This window comes from Panthera tigris, chromosome C1, assembly GCF_018350195.1.
Source record: "Panthera tigris isolate Pti1 chromosome C1, P.tigris_Pti1_mat1.1, whole genome shotgun sequence".
NCBI lineage: Eukaryota > Metazoa > Chordata > Mammalia > Carnivora > Felidae > Panthera > Panthera tigris.
The window spans coordinates 186718446-186737798 of NC_056667.1; the positions used below are offsets into that span (position 1 = coordinate 186718446).

A 19353-nucleotide genomic window follows, 5' to 3' on the forward strand; every position below is an offset into this window, starting at 1 on the left:
AGTTTTGAAGTTTAACATAGCCCCATTTGTCTGTATTTGCTTTTGTTGTCTATTTGTTTTGTGTCATACTCACGAAATTGACAAATCACATGTCATAAAGTTTTCCCCCTATGTTTGATTCTAGGATTTTTATAGTTTCAGGACTTATATTTAGGTCTTTACTTCATTTTGAGTTAGTTTTTTTATATGGTGTAAGGTAAGGAAGGATCCAACTTTTTTCTTATGCATTTGGATATCCAGTTTTCCTAGCACCATTTATTTGAAGAGACTGTTTTTTCCCCATTGTGTTGTCTTGGCATGCTTGTTGCAGATCATTTGACCATATATGTGAGGGTTTGTTTCTGGGTGCTGTATTCCTATTCTTTTGGTCTATAAGTATGTCTTCATGCCAGCACCATACTGTTTTCATTACTGTAGCTTTGTAATGTTTCATAACCAGGAAGTGTGAGAATTCCAGATTTGTTCTTTCTCAGGATTGTTTTGGCTCTTAAGGGCCTTTTGAGATTCCACATGAATGCTTTTTTTTTTTTAAACCAAAAATCGATTGTATGGCCATATCACATTTTATTGATGCATTCATTAGTTGATAAAAATTTGAGTGGTTTGCAAGTTTTTATTTTCCTCTTATGACTATTGCTGCTGTGAACATTTGTGTACAAGTTTTTATGTGGATATATGTTTTCAGTCTTTTAGGTACATATCTAGGAGAGTAATTGCTGGGTCATGTGGTAATTCTATGTTTATCCTTTTGAGGATCTGCCAGACTGTTTCTCAGTGTGGTTGTGCCATTTTATATTCCCACCAGCAATATATGAGGATTCCAGTTTCTCTGTATCCTTGCCAACATTTTTATTGCTTATAGCTATCCTAGTGGGTGCTGGAAGTATCACATAAAAAGATTTTTCAGGATTGGTACAAGAAAGAACATGCCTTTTTGTCTGCTTTCCACATGGGATATTTCTATTGATATATCTCTGCCCACTATCTGAGAAGATATATTACATGTAATACTCTTGGAGCAAGGTTTTTCTACCTTGGCACTATTGACATCTTGTGCTGGATAATTTTTGTGTGTTTGCATGGGGGGGTGGGGGAACATATGTGCATTGTAAAATTTTTAGCAGCATTCCAGGCCTCTACCCACAGATGTCAGTGTCACCACCACCTGCAGTTGTGACAACTAAAATGGTCTCCAAACATTGTCAAATGTCCTCTGGAGAGTAAAATTGCCCCTAGTTGAGGACTTTACTGGCTTAGAGAAAGAAATACAATCATATCCTTTTTTGTCAGTCTAGATTTTGCTATTTTTTGTCATTCACAGGAATGTTTAACTTTGCTCCGTAAAATTTTACAAAACTTTAATTTTTCTAGTAGGATAACTCAGTTCCTGCCTTAAAATTTTGCTAAATAATTCTCAGGGAAGTTTTTCCTTAGGGAGTTTAAACTTAGATTCATAGAATAGAGAGAAAATTTTTTCATTTATTTTAATTTTTTTTAGAAAGTTTACTTTTGAAATAAAGTGATTTGGGCACATTTGCTTGTAAGGAAATTTTTAGAATTATATAAGCCAAGATGTTGAGTTAAATGGGGCCTTAAAGAAAGTTTAACATATTTTTTTGATTTTTAGATCGAACCCTAAAAAAATAATGTAATTTGTTTCAAGTAACCTTCTGATTGGTGACAGAGATAGAACCAAAACACAGAGGGGAGGTGGATTGAGGGTTAAATAGATGGTGGTGATTAAGGAGTGCACTTGTGCACTTGTGATAAGCACTGGGTATTGTGTGGAAGTGTTGAATCACTATATTGCACAGCTGAAATTAATATTACACTGTGTTAACTGGAATTTAAGTAAAAACTTAAAAAAAAAAGACCTATGGTGGGGTTTTTTGGGACAGGAGAGGTTTGCTTGTTTTTTGTTTTTGTCCTTTAAGTGGTAAAGGTAAGTTCATTTGATATGTAGGAATGGAAAGATTAGTTTGCTTTGGGGTAAAAGTCAATTTATAGTCTCATTTCAAATTATACATACAAGTAAGTGACAGATGGATTATAGTGATAAACAGTAAAAAAAAAAAAAGTTTAAAAAAAGGCAATGAGAAAATAGAGTAAGATAGAAGTCAACATTTTAGAGCAGTGAAAATATTCTGTATGATACTGTAGTGATAGAGACATGTCATTATATATTTGTCTAAACCCATAGAATATACAACACCAAAAGTGAACTGTAGACTTTGGGTGATTATGATGTGTCAATGTAGGTTCATCATATGTAAGAAATGCACCTCTCTGCTAAAGCATATTGATAATAAGGGAGTCTATGCATGTGTGAGGGCTGATGTCTGCAGGAAATATCTGTACTTCCTCAATTTTGCTGTCAGCTTAAAACTGCCCTTAAAAAAAAAAAAAAAAAAAAAGCCTTAAAAAAAAGGAAGAACCAAGCAAATTAAAAAAAAAAAAAAAAAAAAAAGCTAACACATATCAAATCTCTGGAAAGAAAAGGCCTTTCTGTATTTAATGTGATGGGAAAATAAAAGATCCTGATAGATTGATAACATAGAAAGTTGGGCCTTTTGCTTTTTAACAAAATAAAACTTTTGTATTCCATTAAATCCTTGGAAAGACCTGTTCTTTTGATTCCCAGGTTAGCACTTTCTCCATTACACTGTTTTACTGAGAGCATGTTTTCCCCACCCAATTTAATTTGCTCTATTCTTTCTGGGATAGATTATACTATAAAAGACATAGTTGTTTATATAAATAAGTAGTTTGATATTAATTTACATATGAATGAATATCTGGGCAAAGTGAAAGCCTAGAACTTGGTTTTAAGAATTTATATTCTGGCATGCCTGGGTGGCTCAGTCGTTAAGTGTCAGGTTAAGTGTCCCACTCTTGATTTCAGCTCAGGTCATGATCTCCCTATTCATGAGATGGAACCCCATGTCACTCTCTGCGCTGACAGCTCAGAGCCTGCTTGGGATTCATTCATTCTCTCTCTCTCTCTCTCTCTCTCTTTCTGTCCCCTTCCCCCCACCAGTGTGCACATGCTGTTTCTCTGTCACTGTCTCTCAAAACAAATAAATAAACTTTAAAAAAGGGAGGGGCTACTGGGTGGTTCAGTTGGTTAAGCATCTGACTTTGGCTCACAACATGATCTCATGGCTCGTGGGTCAAGCCCCAAGTTGGGCTCTCTGCTGACAGCTCAGAGCCTGGAGCCTGCTTTGGATTCTGTGTCTCTGTCTCTCTCCGCCCCTCCCCTGCTCACACTCTGTCTCTCTGTGTCTCTCAAAAATAAATAAACATAAAAAAATGGGGAGTGGCAGGGTGCCTGGGTGGTTCAGTTGGTTGAGCATCCAACTTTGGCTCAGGTCATGATCTTATGGTTCATGAGTTTGAGCCCTTCAATGGAGCCTACTTCGGATCTTCTCTCCTTCTCTCTTTGTACCTCCCCTGCTCATGCTCTCTCTCAAAAATAAATAAACATTAAAAAAAAAGAATTTATATTCTTAGATATTTGGGAGCAGATACATATACTTATATGTCCATGTGAATATACGTATTATTGTAATGACATTTGACCAAATAGCATGCATATTTTACCTAAGACTTTGGAGATGTTTTTAGCGAGGTTTGTTTTGGTGGGTATTGGATAGTAGGTTATGGCTGGGTTGTTGGCTTGGTGTTTTGTTTTTGTTTTTTCTGTACAGTGTTGATGAAATTTAAGTAAAATAACATTCACCCTTTTAAGTATTCAGCTTAAGTTTTGGCAAATGAATATGATTGCGTAACCACTGCCATAATCATTAAGAACATTTTCATCCTCAGAATTTTTCCTCTTGCCTGTTTACCATTGCTTCCTGCTTTCATCCCTTGCTCCAAACTATCATCAGTGTCTGTCTCTATAATTTTGTCTCAATAATTTTATTTTTAGTATTTCACATATGTGAAATTGATTTATTAATTAGTATAATAAATTAACTTATGGAACTAACTGTTCATTTAGAAGTATGCCTTATGCACCTGGGTGGCGCAGTCGGTTAAGCGTCCGACTTCAGCCAGGTCACGATCTCACGGTACGTGAGTTCGAGCCCCGCGTCAGGCTCTGGGCTGATGGCTCGGAGCCTGGAGCCTGTTTCCGATTCTGTGTCTCCCTCTCTCTCTGACCCTCCCCCGTTCATGCTCTGTCTCTCTCTGTCCCAAAAATAAATAAAAACGTTGAAAAAAAAAATTAAAAAAAAAAAAAAAAAAAAGAAGTATGCCTTATTGGGGCACCTGGGTGGCTCAATCAGTTAAGCATCTGCCTTCAGCTCAGGTCATGATCTCACGGTTCATGAGCTCTAGCCCCGCATCAGGTGAGGTCAAGCCTCACTTCAGGCGAGTCCGAGCCCTGCTTTGAATGAGCCTGCTTCTCTCCTTCCCCCCCCCCCCCCTCCCTGCTTCTCATGGGATTTTCTCTCTCTCTCTCCCTCTCTCTCTGCCCCTTGCTCACTTGCACCCTCTCTCTCTCTCAAAAAAAAAAGGTATGCCTCATCCTTTTCGTTTTTAAATTTTTTTTTAATGTTTATTTATTTTTGAGAGAGACAGAGACAGAATGCGAGTGGGTTAGGGGCAGAGAGAGAGGGAGACACAGAATCCGAAGCAGGCTCCACGCTCTGAGCTGTCAGCACAGAGCCTGACGCGGGGCTTGAACTCATGAGCTGTGAGATCATGACCTGAGCTGAAATCGGACACTGAACCAACTGAGCCACCCAGGCGTGCCCCTATCCGTTTCATTAAAAAAAAAAAAAAAAAAAAAAGACTTTCAATTTCATATTAAATTAGACATTTTTGTATTTGTGATATTCCATATATATGTATATGTACATTTAAAAAAATTTTTTATTACATTTATTTATTTTTGATAGAGAGAGACAGAGCACAAGTTGGGGAGGGGCAGAGAGAGAAGGAGACACAGAATCTGAAGCAGGCTCCAGGCTCTGAGCTGTCAGCACAGAGCCTGACGTGGGGCTCACACTCACAAACTGCGAGATCATGACCTGAGCCGAAGTTGGACGCTCAACCAACTGAGCCATCCAGGCGCCCCTGTATGTGTACATTTATATATGAAGTTATACTATGCATAGTCTTTTGTGTCTGATTTATTTCATTAGTATGTTTTTTAGATTCAACCATGTTACATGTATCTGTAGTTCATTCCTTTTTATTGCTGAGTAGTATTCTTATGGCTATTTTGAATTATTGTTATAAATGAATATCTTGTATACTGGTCTTTGTGTGAACATATGTTTTCATTTCATAGAGTACATAGAAGGGAAATTGCTAAGTAACATGGGAAGTATATGTTTACTTTTATAAGGAACTGCCCAACTTTTCCAAAGTGGCTGTACTGTTTAGCATTGTCACCAGCAATGTATGAGAGCTCTGATTGCTCCACATGATTGTTTGGGTTGTTTTTTGTGTTTGTTTATATATGTAGTTATATCGTGATTTTTAGAGAGTTTAGTAAGTCTATTCTGTGTGTGAGACTTTTTTGGGTAGAAATATTTTTTGTGGAGGTTGCCAGATTTTTTGTTGTTGTTTTTGTTTTTTTTTTGTTTTTTGTTTTCTTAGAGCACTAGACATGTGATCAACTTTGAATCAAACAATGCACTCTTTTATTTACCTTTTTTTACCTATAGAATGAACTCTCCATTTAGAAGTATATCTTATGCTTCTTAATCTTTAAAAAACTGAACCAAATAACTTCCTTGGGAATTAGACTTTTTCTTTTTTTAAAGAATAGTAAATATGTGAGATTCTTGCTACATTCCATCACCATAAACTTCAGGGTAGTGTGTCAGTCCTTTTATTGCAGATAACTTCCAAAATATACAAACATAATTGTATATAAACAACTTAAAACTTGAAAATTAATATGCTAGTGAGAATTCTATATAATTAATTATGCACAATAACTTGTAGTTTCTAAACTTTTACATTTGCTTCTGTTTTTACTACTTGATCTGTCTGTAAACCATGGTGATGGGCCCATTAGTTGTGTATAATAAAGACTGTACCAGCAATGACAACTCAATCTTACCACTTTTTGGAATATATCCTCCCAGACCTTTTACAAACACACACACACACACACACACACACACACACACACACACACACACTTTCTTCTCCCTTCCTCTCTCTCTCATACATAATGAACAAAAATGAAGTTATGTTATGTCAGTGTTTAATATGGTCTTTTCTATTAAAAAATATATTATAGTTATCAAATCTAAACAACTTCCCATGGCTTCATAGTGTTTTATTTTGGAATATACTACGATTTTGATAGCCTAAATATTTATCTGAGAGAACTGATTATTTCCAATTTTTACTGTTATAAATGATGTTCCAATAAGTACACTCATACATATTTATGTATTCTTTTTTTTTCGTATAAAAATTTAAAAGAGAATTTGGGGCCTAAGGTCATTTACATTTAAAGTTTTTATGTAATGGGGTGCCTGGCTTGCTTAGTCTGTGGAGCATGTGAATCTTGATCTCATGATTGTAAACTCGAGCCCCACGTTGGTATAGAGATTACTTAAAAATAATATCCTTAAAAAAATTATGTAAAACACTAAGTTGCTCTCCAGGAAAGCTGTGGCAAATTATGTAGATAAAGGATATTTTTAGGATATTCTAAAATTTATTCTTTTTTTTTTTTTTTTTTTTTTTTTAAGAATAGCTACTGAGAATGACCACTGATTACAACATGGGAAGAAAAACTGAGTCATCCAAAGCCTTCTTATGAAATTCTTATGTATTTGTTTACAGTTTTTTGACCTGTTTATTTGTATGGGTACTATTATGTTGTATATGTATACTGTATCTTATTCTCACCATATCTCCAGACTTAGAACATTGCCTAGCATAGAACAGGCACTTAATAAATAGTTGACTGAATTATTAATGAGTGATTATTTTGTAGGCCCCAGGATATATAAACCTCTTGGTGGTTTGAGCCTGGCTTATCTGTTGTTGTTGTTGTTGTTATTTGTGGTTTACTGTTGTTGTGAATTAGGGGAGAACAATGTATCTCATTGCTGTTTGAGAGTGCTTGGATTACCTAACAGATTTTGTCAGCTCACAGCTGTTGAGTGTGTATGTATTTGTGTGTTTTAATCAGCTTTTGATTGCCTTTCTCTTTAGACATCTATGCAGGAAAGAGTTCATAACTGATAAGAGTGATTTATTATACTTAAACTGTTTATACAAATAGTATGGTTTATGTTGAGTACCTCCATTTCTTCTGGGAGTCTGGCATTTTGGTTTGTGCTAAGTAGAGGGTGCCTGCATGACGAGTCCCCCAATAAAAACTTCAGACACTGAATCTCTAGTAAGCTTCCTTGTTTAGACAGTATTTTATACATATTGTCATAATTCACTGCTGGAGGAATTAAGTGCCTCTTGTATGACTCCATGGGGAAAAGACTCTTGAAGCTTGTACCTTGTTTTCTCAGATTTTGCTTCACAGGGCTTTTCCCTTCTCTGATTTTGGTTTGTATTATTTTACTGGAAAAAATTACAGCTGTTGAGTATGAGTTCTGTGAGTCCTGTCAGTGAATCACTGAACCCATCTTAAAGATGCATCTTATGAAGATTATAATCTTCTTCCCACTCTGCTCTCTCTTTGACATTATGGGAATGTCAGAATGACAGTTTAATCTGTTATAATCTGGATGCAGAAATATAAATTAAGGGATAATTGTTTAATTTTTGAAAGGATTGGAATAATAAAAGACTTCTGTACTTGATTATAATCAAATTTTAGAAATTTTTATACCAGATTTTATAGGGACATTTCTGTTACGTTAAGCCACTATTTCCCTTGGGTGTTTCTTAAGAGAATTGTAATGATACTCTGAAATCCCAGTTTTGTTTGTCCTAAGAAATTTGTGTTCTAGGAAAGGGATATTGTTGCTTCAACTATTCCATTATTTGCCCCATTACTGCAAGGTTCTTGTGTTGTTTATTTTAGATAGTTCATTTTGACACTTAGATAAACAGAAGCCAAAAACACAAACATAACCAGAATTAGTCCCTGAACTTTGTTCCAGGGTAAAGATAAGACATTTAGACTTCTCCAGTACAGATAAATATTGTTACAGCTACTGAAAAATGGGTGTTATGTGACTCTTGGGTTGTTTGGACAGACAGTGAAGGTCTTAAAAAAAATCCTGCCAACAAAAACTAAAATGAGAATTTACGTTTATCCACAGAACCCGTTTTTAAAAGGACTATAGATTTGACTCAATAAAACATCTCTATATATTAGTTATTTGCAACATGCAAAAAAAAAATTTCTCTGAACTATGTTATCCTGTTCTTGTTCAGCTTTTTACTGTGTTTCTGCCTTTTAAAAAATGGACTGGAGTGCCTGGGTTTCTATTAAGCATTGGACTCTTAATTTCAACTCAGGTCATGAGATTGTGCTCTGTGTCTGGGCATCGAGCCTGCTTAAGATTCATTCTCTCTGTCTCTCTCTCTCTCTCTCTCTCTCTCTCTCTCTGTCTCTCTCTGTCTCTGTCTCTCTCTCTCTCTCTCTCTCTGTCTCTCTCTGTCTCTCTCTCTCTGTCTCTCTGTCTCTCTCTGTCTCTCCCTCTCCCTCTTCCTCTCCCTCTTCCTCTCCCTCTTCCTCTCCCTCCCTTCCCTCTTCCTCTCTCTCCCTCTCCCTCTTTCTCTTGCTCTCTCTCTCCCTCTTCCTCTCCCTCTCTCTCTGCCCCTCCCTTGCTCGCTCACTCGAATCTGTCTCACTCTCTCTGTCAAAAAAAAGTGAATAAAAAATGGACTTAGTTGAGGTATAAACTGCATGTGTTTAAACTGTACAATTCAATGAATTTTTGTAGTTGTATACTCATGAAAGCCTCCCACCACAATTGGCATACAAAATATTTTCATCATCTCCCCAAAGATTCTGCATGTCCCTCTATACTCTGTTTTTACCTTTGCCCCTAGCACCAGCCAACCACTGATCTGCTTTAGATTACTCTCTATTTTCTAGGATTTCATATAAATGGAATTTTCATATTAATGAAATTCTAGGATATGTTCTCATACATAGTGTTATTCACAGTGATATCATTTTCACAAAGATATTGAGATTCATCCTTATTTGTTGCATGTATCAATAGTTTATTCCTTTTACTGTTTAGTAGTATTATATGAACATGTTACACTTTATTGACCCATTCACCAATTTATGGACTTGGGTTGCTTCCAGTTTGGGGGCTATTTTAAATAAAGCTACTATTATACTAGTTTTTACGTAGACATATGGTTTCATTTTGCTTGTATGCTCTTCCTTTTGTTCATTTGGAAAAGAAAAAATGGTTCTCATAATACTTTTTGTCCTTGGCAAAAAAATAGGGGAAGGAAACACATCAATCATTTACTCATTAAATAAACATATATTGAATGCTAGGCATAGTGTCATGTGCTAAAGACACAGTGGTGTACAAGAACTCAGACTCTGCTGTCATAGAGTTTATAATTTGGTGAATTAAGCCAGGCACATTACAATAATAAGTGTGGAGATTTTGTGAAGAATCCAATCCTATAGAGCATATGATATGAGTTCCCCCTTCACTTGTCTAGGGTGATTAGGGAAAGATTGTTTGAAGAAGAAAAGTTAAAGTGAATAGGACTTAAGTAAGTGATGCATTCTAGGTAGAGGGAGTAGAATTCATGAAGGCTTTCACGTGAGAAAGAATGGTACTCTGTGGCTTCTGTTGGGATGAAGGTAGAGGGAAGGATTTGCAGCTGCTAGATCATGCAGGCCCTTATACACCATCTTAAGGATTTGGGAAATGAAAATCAAGCAAAGCAATAACATGGTCCAGTTGTGGATCTCAGCTAAATTTATACTGTGGTCAGGTTTTTTGAATAAGTACTTTATAGTCAATTTATTTCCCCAAATTCTATCTTTCATCTTTAATTCTGCTGATTACCTTTAATCATAAATTTTAGTAAGGAATGCTGTTAATTTTAAGTTTTGGTAAAGAATGTCAAGAAGATGAGCAGAACATTGGAGTAAGACTGAGACCATTCCTCATGTTATTTTCTTATTTATTTCTGATTAAGCAGAATTTATTTATTTATTTATTTTTGATTAAGTAGAATTTAAATATCCTGGGTTTCCACCAAAAAACTGCTAGAACTGATCCATGAATTCAGCTAAGTGGCAGGATATAAAATCAATGCACAGAAATCGGTTGCATTCCTATATGCCAACAATGAAGCAACAGAAAGAGAAATCAAAGAATCGATCCCATTTACAATTGCACCAAAACCCATAAAATACCTGGGGATAAATCTAACCAAAGAAGTGAAAAATCTATACACTGAAAACTATAGAAAGCTTATGAAAGAAATTGAAGAAGATACTAAAAAATGGAAAAGTATTTCATGCTCCTGGATAGGAAGAACAAATATTGTGGAAATGTCAATACTACCCAAGAAATCTGCATATTCAATGCAATCCCTATCAAAATAACACCAGCATTCTTCACACAGAACAAACCATCCTAAAATTTGTATGGAACCAGAAAAGACCCCGAATAGCCAAAGCAGTCTTGGAAAAAGTAAACCAAAGCAGGAGGCATCATAATCCTGGACTTCAAGCTATACTACAAAGCTGTAATCATCAAGACAGTATGGTACTGGCACAAGAACAGACATTCAGATCGATGGAACTGAATAGAGAACCCAGGAATGGACCCACAGACGTATGGCCAACTAATCTTTGACAAAGCAGGAAAGAATATCCAGTGGAATAAAGACAGTCTCTTCAGCAAGTGGTGCTGGGAAAACTGGACAGTGACATACAGAAAAATGAACCTGGACCACTTTCTTACACCATACACAAAAATAAACTCAAAATGGATGAAAGACCTAAATGTAAGACAGGAAGCCATCAAAATCCTCGAGGAGAAAGCTGGCAAAAACCTCTTTGACCTTGGCCTCAGCAACTTCTTACTCAGTACATCTCCAGAGGCACGGGAAAAAAAAGCAAAAATGAACTCTTGAGACCTCATCAAAATTAAAATCTTCTGCACAGCAAAGGAAACAATCAGCAAAACTAAAAGGCAACCAACAGAATGGGAGAAGATATTTGCAAACGATTATCAGATAAAAGGTTAGTATCCAAAATCTATAAAGAACATATCAAACTCAACACTCAAAAAACAAATAATCCAGTGAAGAAATGGGGAAAAGGCATGAATAGACACTTCTCCAAAGAAGACATCCAGATGGCCAACTGACACATGAAAAAATGCTCAACATCACTCATCATCAGGGAAATACAAATCAAAACCACCAGGAGATACCACCTCACACCTGTCAGAATGGCTAACATTAACAACTTAGGCAACAACAGATGTTGGCGAGGATGCTGAGAAAGAGGATCTCTTTTGCACTGTTGGTGGGAATGCAAACTGGTGCAGCTGCTCTGGAAAACAGTATGGAGGTTCCTCAAAAAACTAAAAATAGAACTACCCTACAAGCCAGCAATTGCACTACTGGGTATTTATCCGAGGGATATAGGTATGCTGCTTTGAAGGGGCACGTGCACCCAATGTTTATAGCAGCACTATGGACAATAGCCAAAGTATGGAAAGAGCCCAAATGTCCATCGATGGATGAATGGAGAAAGAAAATGTGGTATGTGTGTGTGTGTGTATACACACACACACACACACACACACATGCATACATACAATGGGGTATTACTTGGCAATCAAAAAGAATGAAATCTTGTCACTTGCAACTATGTGGATGGAACTGGAGGGTATTATGCTAAGCAAAATTAGTCAGAGAAAGACAAATATCATATGATTTCACTCATATGAGGACTTTAAGATACAAAACAGATGAACATAAGGGAAGGGAAACAAAAATAATATAAAAACAGGGAGGGGGACAAAAACATAAGAGACTCTTAAATATGGAGAACAGAGGGTTACTGGAGGGGTTGTGGGAGGGGCGATGGGCTAAATGGGTAAGGAGCATTAAGGAATCTACTCCTGAAATCATTGTTGCACTATATGCTAGCTAACTTGGATGTAAATAAATAAATTAATTAAAATAAATAAATAAATAAATATCCTGGCTAAGCCTGGCTGGCTCAGTCAGTGGAGCATGTGACTTTTAATCCTCGGGGGGCCATGAGTTCAAGCCCTGTGTTGAGCATGGAGCTTACTTAATTAAAAAAAATTTGTTTTTGAGAATTTAAATATCAGGGGCGCCTGAGTGGCTCAGTCGGTTGAGCGTCTGACTTCAGCTCAGGTCATGATCTCACAGTTTGTGAGTTCAAGCCCTGCGTCGGGCTCTGTACTGACAGCTTGGGGCCTGGAGCCTGCTTCAGATTCTGTGTGTGTGGGTCTCTCTCTCTGCTCCTCCCCTGCTCACACTCTGTCTCTCTCTCAAAAATAAATAAAGATTAAAACATTTTTTTAAATAAAAAATAAAAAAATAAAGAATTTAAATATCAAAATACTACTGGAATACTGGTGTTTTAAACTTCCATTTAGCTAAGAAAAGGCTATTTGCAGGAAACAAATTTGGCAAGAGGCCTGATATATAATGCTTGGTTATAGTCTGATGACCTTTTGTAACTTAGTAACACGTTATGATATTAAGAACTCTTTTATAGTATTTGATCTGAGGTAAAGGAAATTTTTTTGGAGGATCAGGGTTGTTAAAATTGTGACAATTGTAACAGTTTACAATTGTACTTTAAAGAGTGGTGCCTGGGTAGCTTAATCTGTTGGGCATCCAACTTTGGCTTAGGTCCATGATCCCACAATTTGTGGGTTCAAGCCCCACATCCTCTGTGCTCACAGCTCTGAGCCTGGAGTCTGCTTCAGATTCTGCATCTCGCTCTTTCTCTGAGCGACCTTCCCCTGCTTGTGCTCTGTATCTCTCAAAAATAAATAAATAAACATTAAGAAAAAAAATTGTACTTTAAAGAATAAAAACAAAAAGTGAGTATAATCTCCTGCTATTTTTGTTTATATGTGGTGCCTTGTGTATATATTATATAAACTACTAGAGCTGCACTATGTAATATGTACTAATATAGCCACTAAGCTGTATTAGTGAACTTGAGCTGTCAAAACAAAATACCTTGATTGAATGGCTTAAACAACAGGAATTTCTTTCTCATGGTTCTGGAGGCTTGGAAGTCCAAGTTCAAGATACTGGCTCATTCTGTTCTCTGGTAAGCACTGTCTTCCTCATTTGCAGATGCCATCTTCTGGCTGTGTTCTCATACGGTAGAGAGGGATGAGTGAGAGACAGGAAGCCAGCTGTCTCGTTTCTCTTCTTATTAGGGCGCGAATCCCATCGTGAGGTTCCCACCCTCAGGTTACAACTCAACCTGATTACCTCCCAAAGGCTCCATCTCTAAACACTTGAAGTTAGGGCTTCAACATGAATTTTGAGTGAGACATAAGTCCATAGCAGTATCTGTTTAAATTTACATTTAGGTGCAGCTGGGTGGCTTAGTCAGTTAGGCGTCCCAACTTCAGCCCTAGGTCATGATCTCGCTGTTGCTGAGTTCTAGCCTTCCACCAGTCTCTGTGCTGACAGCTCAGAGCCTGGAACCTGTTTCCAATTCTGTGTCTCTTCTTTCTCTGTGCACCTTCCTCATTCATACTCTGTCTGTCTCTCTCAAAAAATAAACGTTAAAAAAATTTTTTTAATTTACATTTAAATTAACTGAAGCTTAAAAAAATTAATTAAAATAAACAATAAAAGCCTGTTTCCGATTCTGTGTTTCCCTCTCTCTCTGCCCCTCCCCCGTTCATGCTCTGTCTCTCTCTGTCCCAAAAATAAATAAAAACCGTTGAAAAAAAATTATAAAAAATAAAATAAAATAAAATAAATAAATAAAATAAACAATAAAAAAATTCAGTGGCTTAGTTGTATTAACCATATTTCAGGTGTTGAATAGCCATATATATCTATTGACTGTTTTATTGTACAGAACAGATTATAGAATATTTCTGTACTTGCAGAAAATTATATTGGATAGTACTGATTTAGAGAATATTTGGAGGCCTTTCAAGATCATTACAGATCATAAGAAAGATGTTAGTCCCATTTTGGGTAAGAGGCAAAGCTCTGATTGCTTCTGACTTGGAGTCTGCTGTCCTTCCTGAAAAACTATTATAAATGAACTCTTTTAAAAAGTAGAGTTTTTTGGGGCGCCTGGGTGGCGCAGTCGGTTAAGCGTCCGACTTCAGCCAGGTCACGATCTCACGGTCTGTGAGTTCGAGCCCCGCGTCAGGCTCTGGGCTGATGGCTCGGAGCCTGGAGCCTGTTTCCGATTCTGTGTCTCCCTCTCTCTCTGCCCCTCCCCCGTTCATGCTCTGTCTCTCTCTGTCCCAAAAATAAATAAAAAAAAAACGTTGAAAAAAAAAAAAAGTAGAGTTTTTTGTTTCGGTGCAATGATTAGTTTCATTTTAACGTTTTGGTTTTTTTAAACCTGCTTGCTGTATTATCATCATACTGTATTCTTTTGTATAATTTTTACTTTAAAGGAGTATTGCTAATTACTTGTTTCAGATCTTATCAGAAAGATTGTTTCTATATGTATAGCACTTTTCAAAGCCCTTTCATATATCGCTGCAAGTCATGGTGAACCTGAGTTTGGAGATGGCATACAGTGTATGTAACTTCACTTGTGGGTATCTCCTAGATGGTGCAGTGTAGTATGAACTGTTCTTTCTGATAACAACAGGTGTATCAGGTCATTGGTATTCTTTCTTCCCTCCCTTCCTTCATTTATTTTTTTAAAGTGCCAAATACCAATTTGTTCATTTTAGAGGGAGGGGATATACCATTCTAGTAACCCATATACCGGTGGTCTGCCACATTGCCCCTATTTTCAAAATAGACGTATCATCTAACTGTCTGTCTGTCTACACTAGTATTATTATTGATCCAAAATAATAAGTGAGATTTTCTTTTAAGTTGTATTTATTCATTTATTTAGGTAGTCTCTGTACCCAACATGAGGCTCGAACTCAGGACCCTGAAATCAAGAGTTGCATACTCTTTAGACCAAACCAGCCAGGTGCTCCAAAATAATGAATGAGATTACACTTCATATTGTAAGATTTTGAGCTAGACCAATAGCCTTATATATGTTGGGGTTTTGTATTTGTCGTGGTCACATCTAGTTCAGTTAATTATTGCTTTGTACTATGAAGGATTTTGTTCGTTGCTTCATTCCCAGTCACTGTGAAGGTGCTCTATAATTATTCATTGAACAAACTTAGAACCAGTGACAACTGTCTTATAAATACTTTACAGTCTCATATAGCATCTAACACAATACTGTGTATGTATTGGCCACTGAGTCAGTTCTTGTTTATTAATGTGTGCTCCTTATATGTACTATACTAAGACATCCATTTCAAGATTTTTCATAAGTGGAGATCTGGTTAAAATAGAGAATACTTAAAAAACTTTAGCCATTTCTTATAAACTGTCAAATAATAAAATTCTATAATAAAGTCCCATGTAATAGATCTTGATATTGGCTCTATTATAGGAATCTGTATTAGCATAACTTATTTATAGGGATATGAGTGAATAGTTTCTCATAACAAATTTTCTGGTGATTTCTTCAGCAATATACATCTATAATGATTTTTTTAGAATAAAAGAGTAAATAGAAAAATAATAAAGTGAGATATCTATTTTTAGAAAGCAGCTTCATATTAAAAAAAAATTACTACAGATAAGCCATTGAGATCTTTGGAAACATATGCTAATTCTCCTCTGTCAATCTTTCATTACTGCCCTTCCCCCCTCCCACCCCCCCCCCCCCCCCCCCCAGTATCAAACAGTAGAATGAGACATTACTACTCAACAACAAAAACATAGGTTACAAAGGGGGGCCTGGCTGGCTCAGTCAGTAGAGCATGCAACTCTTAATCTCAGGGTTCAAGCCCCCTGCTGGGCATGGAGCCTACTTAAAATAAAATTTAAAAAATGAAAACATGGATTACAAAGTTTCTTTGTTTGTTTTTGTTTTTGGTTTTTTTTTTTTTTTAATAAATGACTGGACATCTTCAGCTTAAATGGCATATTAACACATTGCCAATTTTATATACTGATACTTTTTTGCTGAAAACATTCATTTACCACATCTATAAAATTGATTTTTTTAAAAATTTGAATGCTTCATTCTCTTGTTTTCTTTGTCAGTGTCTTGTGTTAGAATTTGGCCTCTATTATTTCAATCTCTCCTTTTTACCCCATCTGTATCTCTGATTTTAACAGATATTCAAAGTAGATGCCAGCCAAGACATAATCATTTCTTTCCTCTTCTCATTTTTCTTTATTTTAAAAAGTTGCCTTCATTTTGACATATGAATTTTTTATATTCTTTGAACCAATTTTCTTATTTATTTTGTTCTTCAGTATGTATCTGCCTATAAGTAAACTGATATTTATAACTACAATTTTCATGTCTGCCAAATCTCTCTAAAATATAAATTGGTATTTATTTATTTATTTATTTATTTATCTATTTATTTATTTATTTATTTAGAGGGGGAAGAGAGAGCAGGAGTGGGGCAGGGGCAGAGGGAGAGAGTGTCCCAAGCAGGCTCCATCCATGCTCAGCACGGATCACTACTCCAGGCTCTATCTCCAGACCTTTAAGATCATGACCTGAGCCAAGATCAAGAGTTGGATACTTAACCGACTGAGCCACCCAGGCACCCCAGTTATCACTAAGTTTTAAAAAGCTTTTGTAGAGTTAGTTTGAAAAATCTGTTCTCTATAATTGTGTACAATTTCTAGAGTTTTACATTTATAGACCTAGCTTGTGTGCTATATCTTGAAGATAGAAAAAGTGTAGGCTGTTCTCAAAATGTTGGACTGAGAAAGTAAGATGTCCTGTTGCCAAAAATAAGGTTGTTTTCATACTGTCTTTGCTAGAATCCTTGCTTTTTTTCTTTAAGCATTTCCATTTGACTAAGTGAACTCTCTTCCTTTGCTTTCTAAAGTTCTAGTTTTTTGGAATCTTATCACTGTTTTTGTCAGCTACTACCTGGATACTCAGATCTAGAATGTTCACACCCCTTCTTTTAACCCGTTTTTAGTTATTTGGCAAACATGATTTATTCAATAGAATTTTACTTAATTCTGTTAAATAAAAGTAATGAAAATTGCATATCATGGAGAAATAGAACATTATTTAGAATTCTTAGAAGTTGATTCTACATTTGAAAAATATATGAAGTTAAAGAGGCAAAAAAAAAAAAAAAAGCCACAGTGTTTAAATTGGCATTAGAATACTCATGCTATTAAGAATCCTGAGAGTACTTTTTTCTTTCTTTCAAGTAGGTTTCACATCCAACATGGGGCTCAAATTTATGACCCTGAGATCAAGAGTCACATGCTGTACTAACTGAATCAAACAGGAGCCCAAGAGTACTGTTAAACAGAGAGGAAGAACATCCTTGTACTTACTTACATCTTGAAGGATGTAATTAAAAATTCAATAAACTTTGATGAATCTTACAAACAATATTTAAATTTAAAAAGTTCCAGGATTCTGTGAACTACTTTTCATGCAGATTTCTTTTTAAAGTAAACTCTACACCCAATGTGGGGCTTGAGCTCATGACCCCAAGATCAAGAGTTGCATGCTCTACCAACTGAGCCAGCCAGGAACCCCAATTTTATGCATATTTTAGAAACACCCTCAAACAATGCCAAATGCTGTTTATGGATACATATATATATGTAGTAAAAATATGAAACCATAGATTTAAAGGTTAAATACAAATTTCATGAGTGCAGTTTCTTCTCAGGAAACAGGATCAGGGAAGGGTCCAGAGAAATTTCCAGGTGTAAATGTAACATTTAGAGTGGATTCAAGCTATTTAAGCCCAAGTATTAACATTTGTTTTATTTGGATGGTGGGTAATGTAGTTTATGTCATACTTTTCTGTGGTTTGAAAATTTGTTTTATTAAAAGGAGAAAAAAATCAATAGGAAAAATAAAATTAGTATTAAAAGAAGTAAAAAAAAAAAAAAACCAAAAAACAGACATGGTACATACTATAAAGACTGAATAATGGCCTGGAAGAATACTTCAACAAGCTCTCACAGGAGCAGAGGAAAAAATGAAAACAGTGAAATAGAATGTACTGATTTTGGAGACTGTGGATTCATAATATTACTGTCATTTCTGAAGCAGAGATAAGAAAAAGGAATGAAAACTGTTATCAAAGTATAAATCAGTATTGTTTTCCTATTCTGAAAGAAGACCAAACTCTTTGCATTGAAAGGATTCAGGATATCAACAAACATATGATAAAAAGAGAACAGTACTTAGCTGATGCTAATAAATTGGTTGGATTAAAAAAAGAAGGAAAATCTATAAACATTTGTAATTAGTCCACCATTCCCAGGTTGGTGAAGAGGAACTAAAATCTAGCTTCACCTCTGAAAGTCTAATGCGCATTATGAGTTGTGCTAACAGTTCTGACACAAAAATGATTCCAGGATAGAAAGGAAGCAAGAAAATCTGAGTTTTTTTTTTTTTAATTTTTTTTTTAACGTTTATTTTTGAGACAGAGACAGAGCATTAACGAGGCGGCGGGGGGGGGGGGAGAGGGAGACACAGAATCCGAAGCAGGCTCCAGGTTCTGAGCCATCAGCCCAGAGTCCGACATGGAGCTCGAACTCACAGACCGCGAGATCGTGACCTGAGTTGAAGTCGGACGCTTAACCGACTGAGCCACCTAGGCGCCCCGAAAATCTGAGTTTGAAATCAGAAGCAGCAGTTCATTTGACAGAGAATAAGAATTGATTGGATTCAGTTGACTACCTAATCTAAGGAAAATTAAAAATCACATTTTTTTTACATTCTCTTATTTGACAAACATATTCACATAATTTAATTAATTATGTATATTATATTTTCCTGTCTTAAAAGTTTTAAAAATCAAGAATCATATCATAAATTTCCTTTGTACCTCCCTACTGTGGGGGTGAGATAGCATTTTGGAGAGGATGTTTTTTTTTTTTTTTTTTTTTTTTAAATTTTTTTTTTTCAACGTTTTTTATTTATTTTTGGGACAGAGAGAGACAGAGCATGAACAGGGGAGGGGCAGAGAGAGAGGGAGACACAGAATCGGAAACAGGCTCCAGGCCATCAGCCCAGAGCCTGACGCGGGGCTCGAACTCACAGACCGCGAGATCGTGACCTGGCTGAAGTCGGACGCTTAACCGACTGCGCCACCCAGGGGCCCCAAGAGAGAGGATGTTTCTTTTACCAGCAAA

At 36.1% G+C, this 19353-nt stretch overlaps 1 protein-coding gene across 4 annotated transcripts in view; it reads left to right on the forward strand.

The window, feature by feature from the left end:
• The window catches only part of BMPR2 (bone morphogenetic protein receptor type 2), a 191847-nt gene that overhangs the window by 72536 nt on the left and 99958 nt on the right, over positions 1-19353 (forward strand). The window contains exon 1 of one of the 4 annotated variants that reach the window (XM_042995085.1): positions 6746-6802. The exons of the other annotated variants lie outside the window; for them this stretch is intronic. Within the exon in view, the coding sequence (XP_042851019.1) occupies positions 6790-6802 (13 nt within the window). The 5' untranslated portion in view covers positions 6746-6789. Of the gene's footprint in view, positions 1-6745; positions 6803-19353 lie in introns of those variants that run through there. 4 annotated transcript variants of the gene reach the window in all.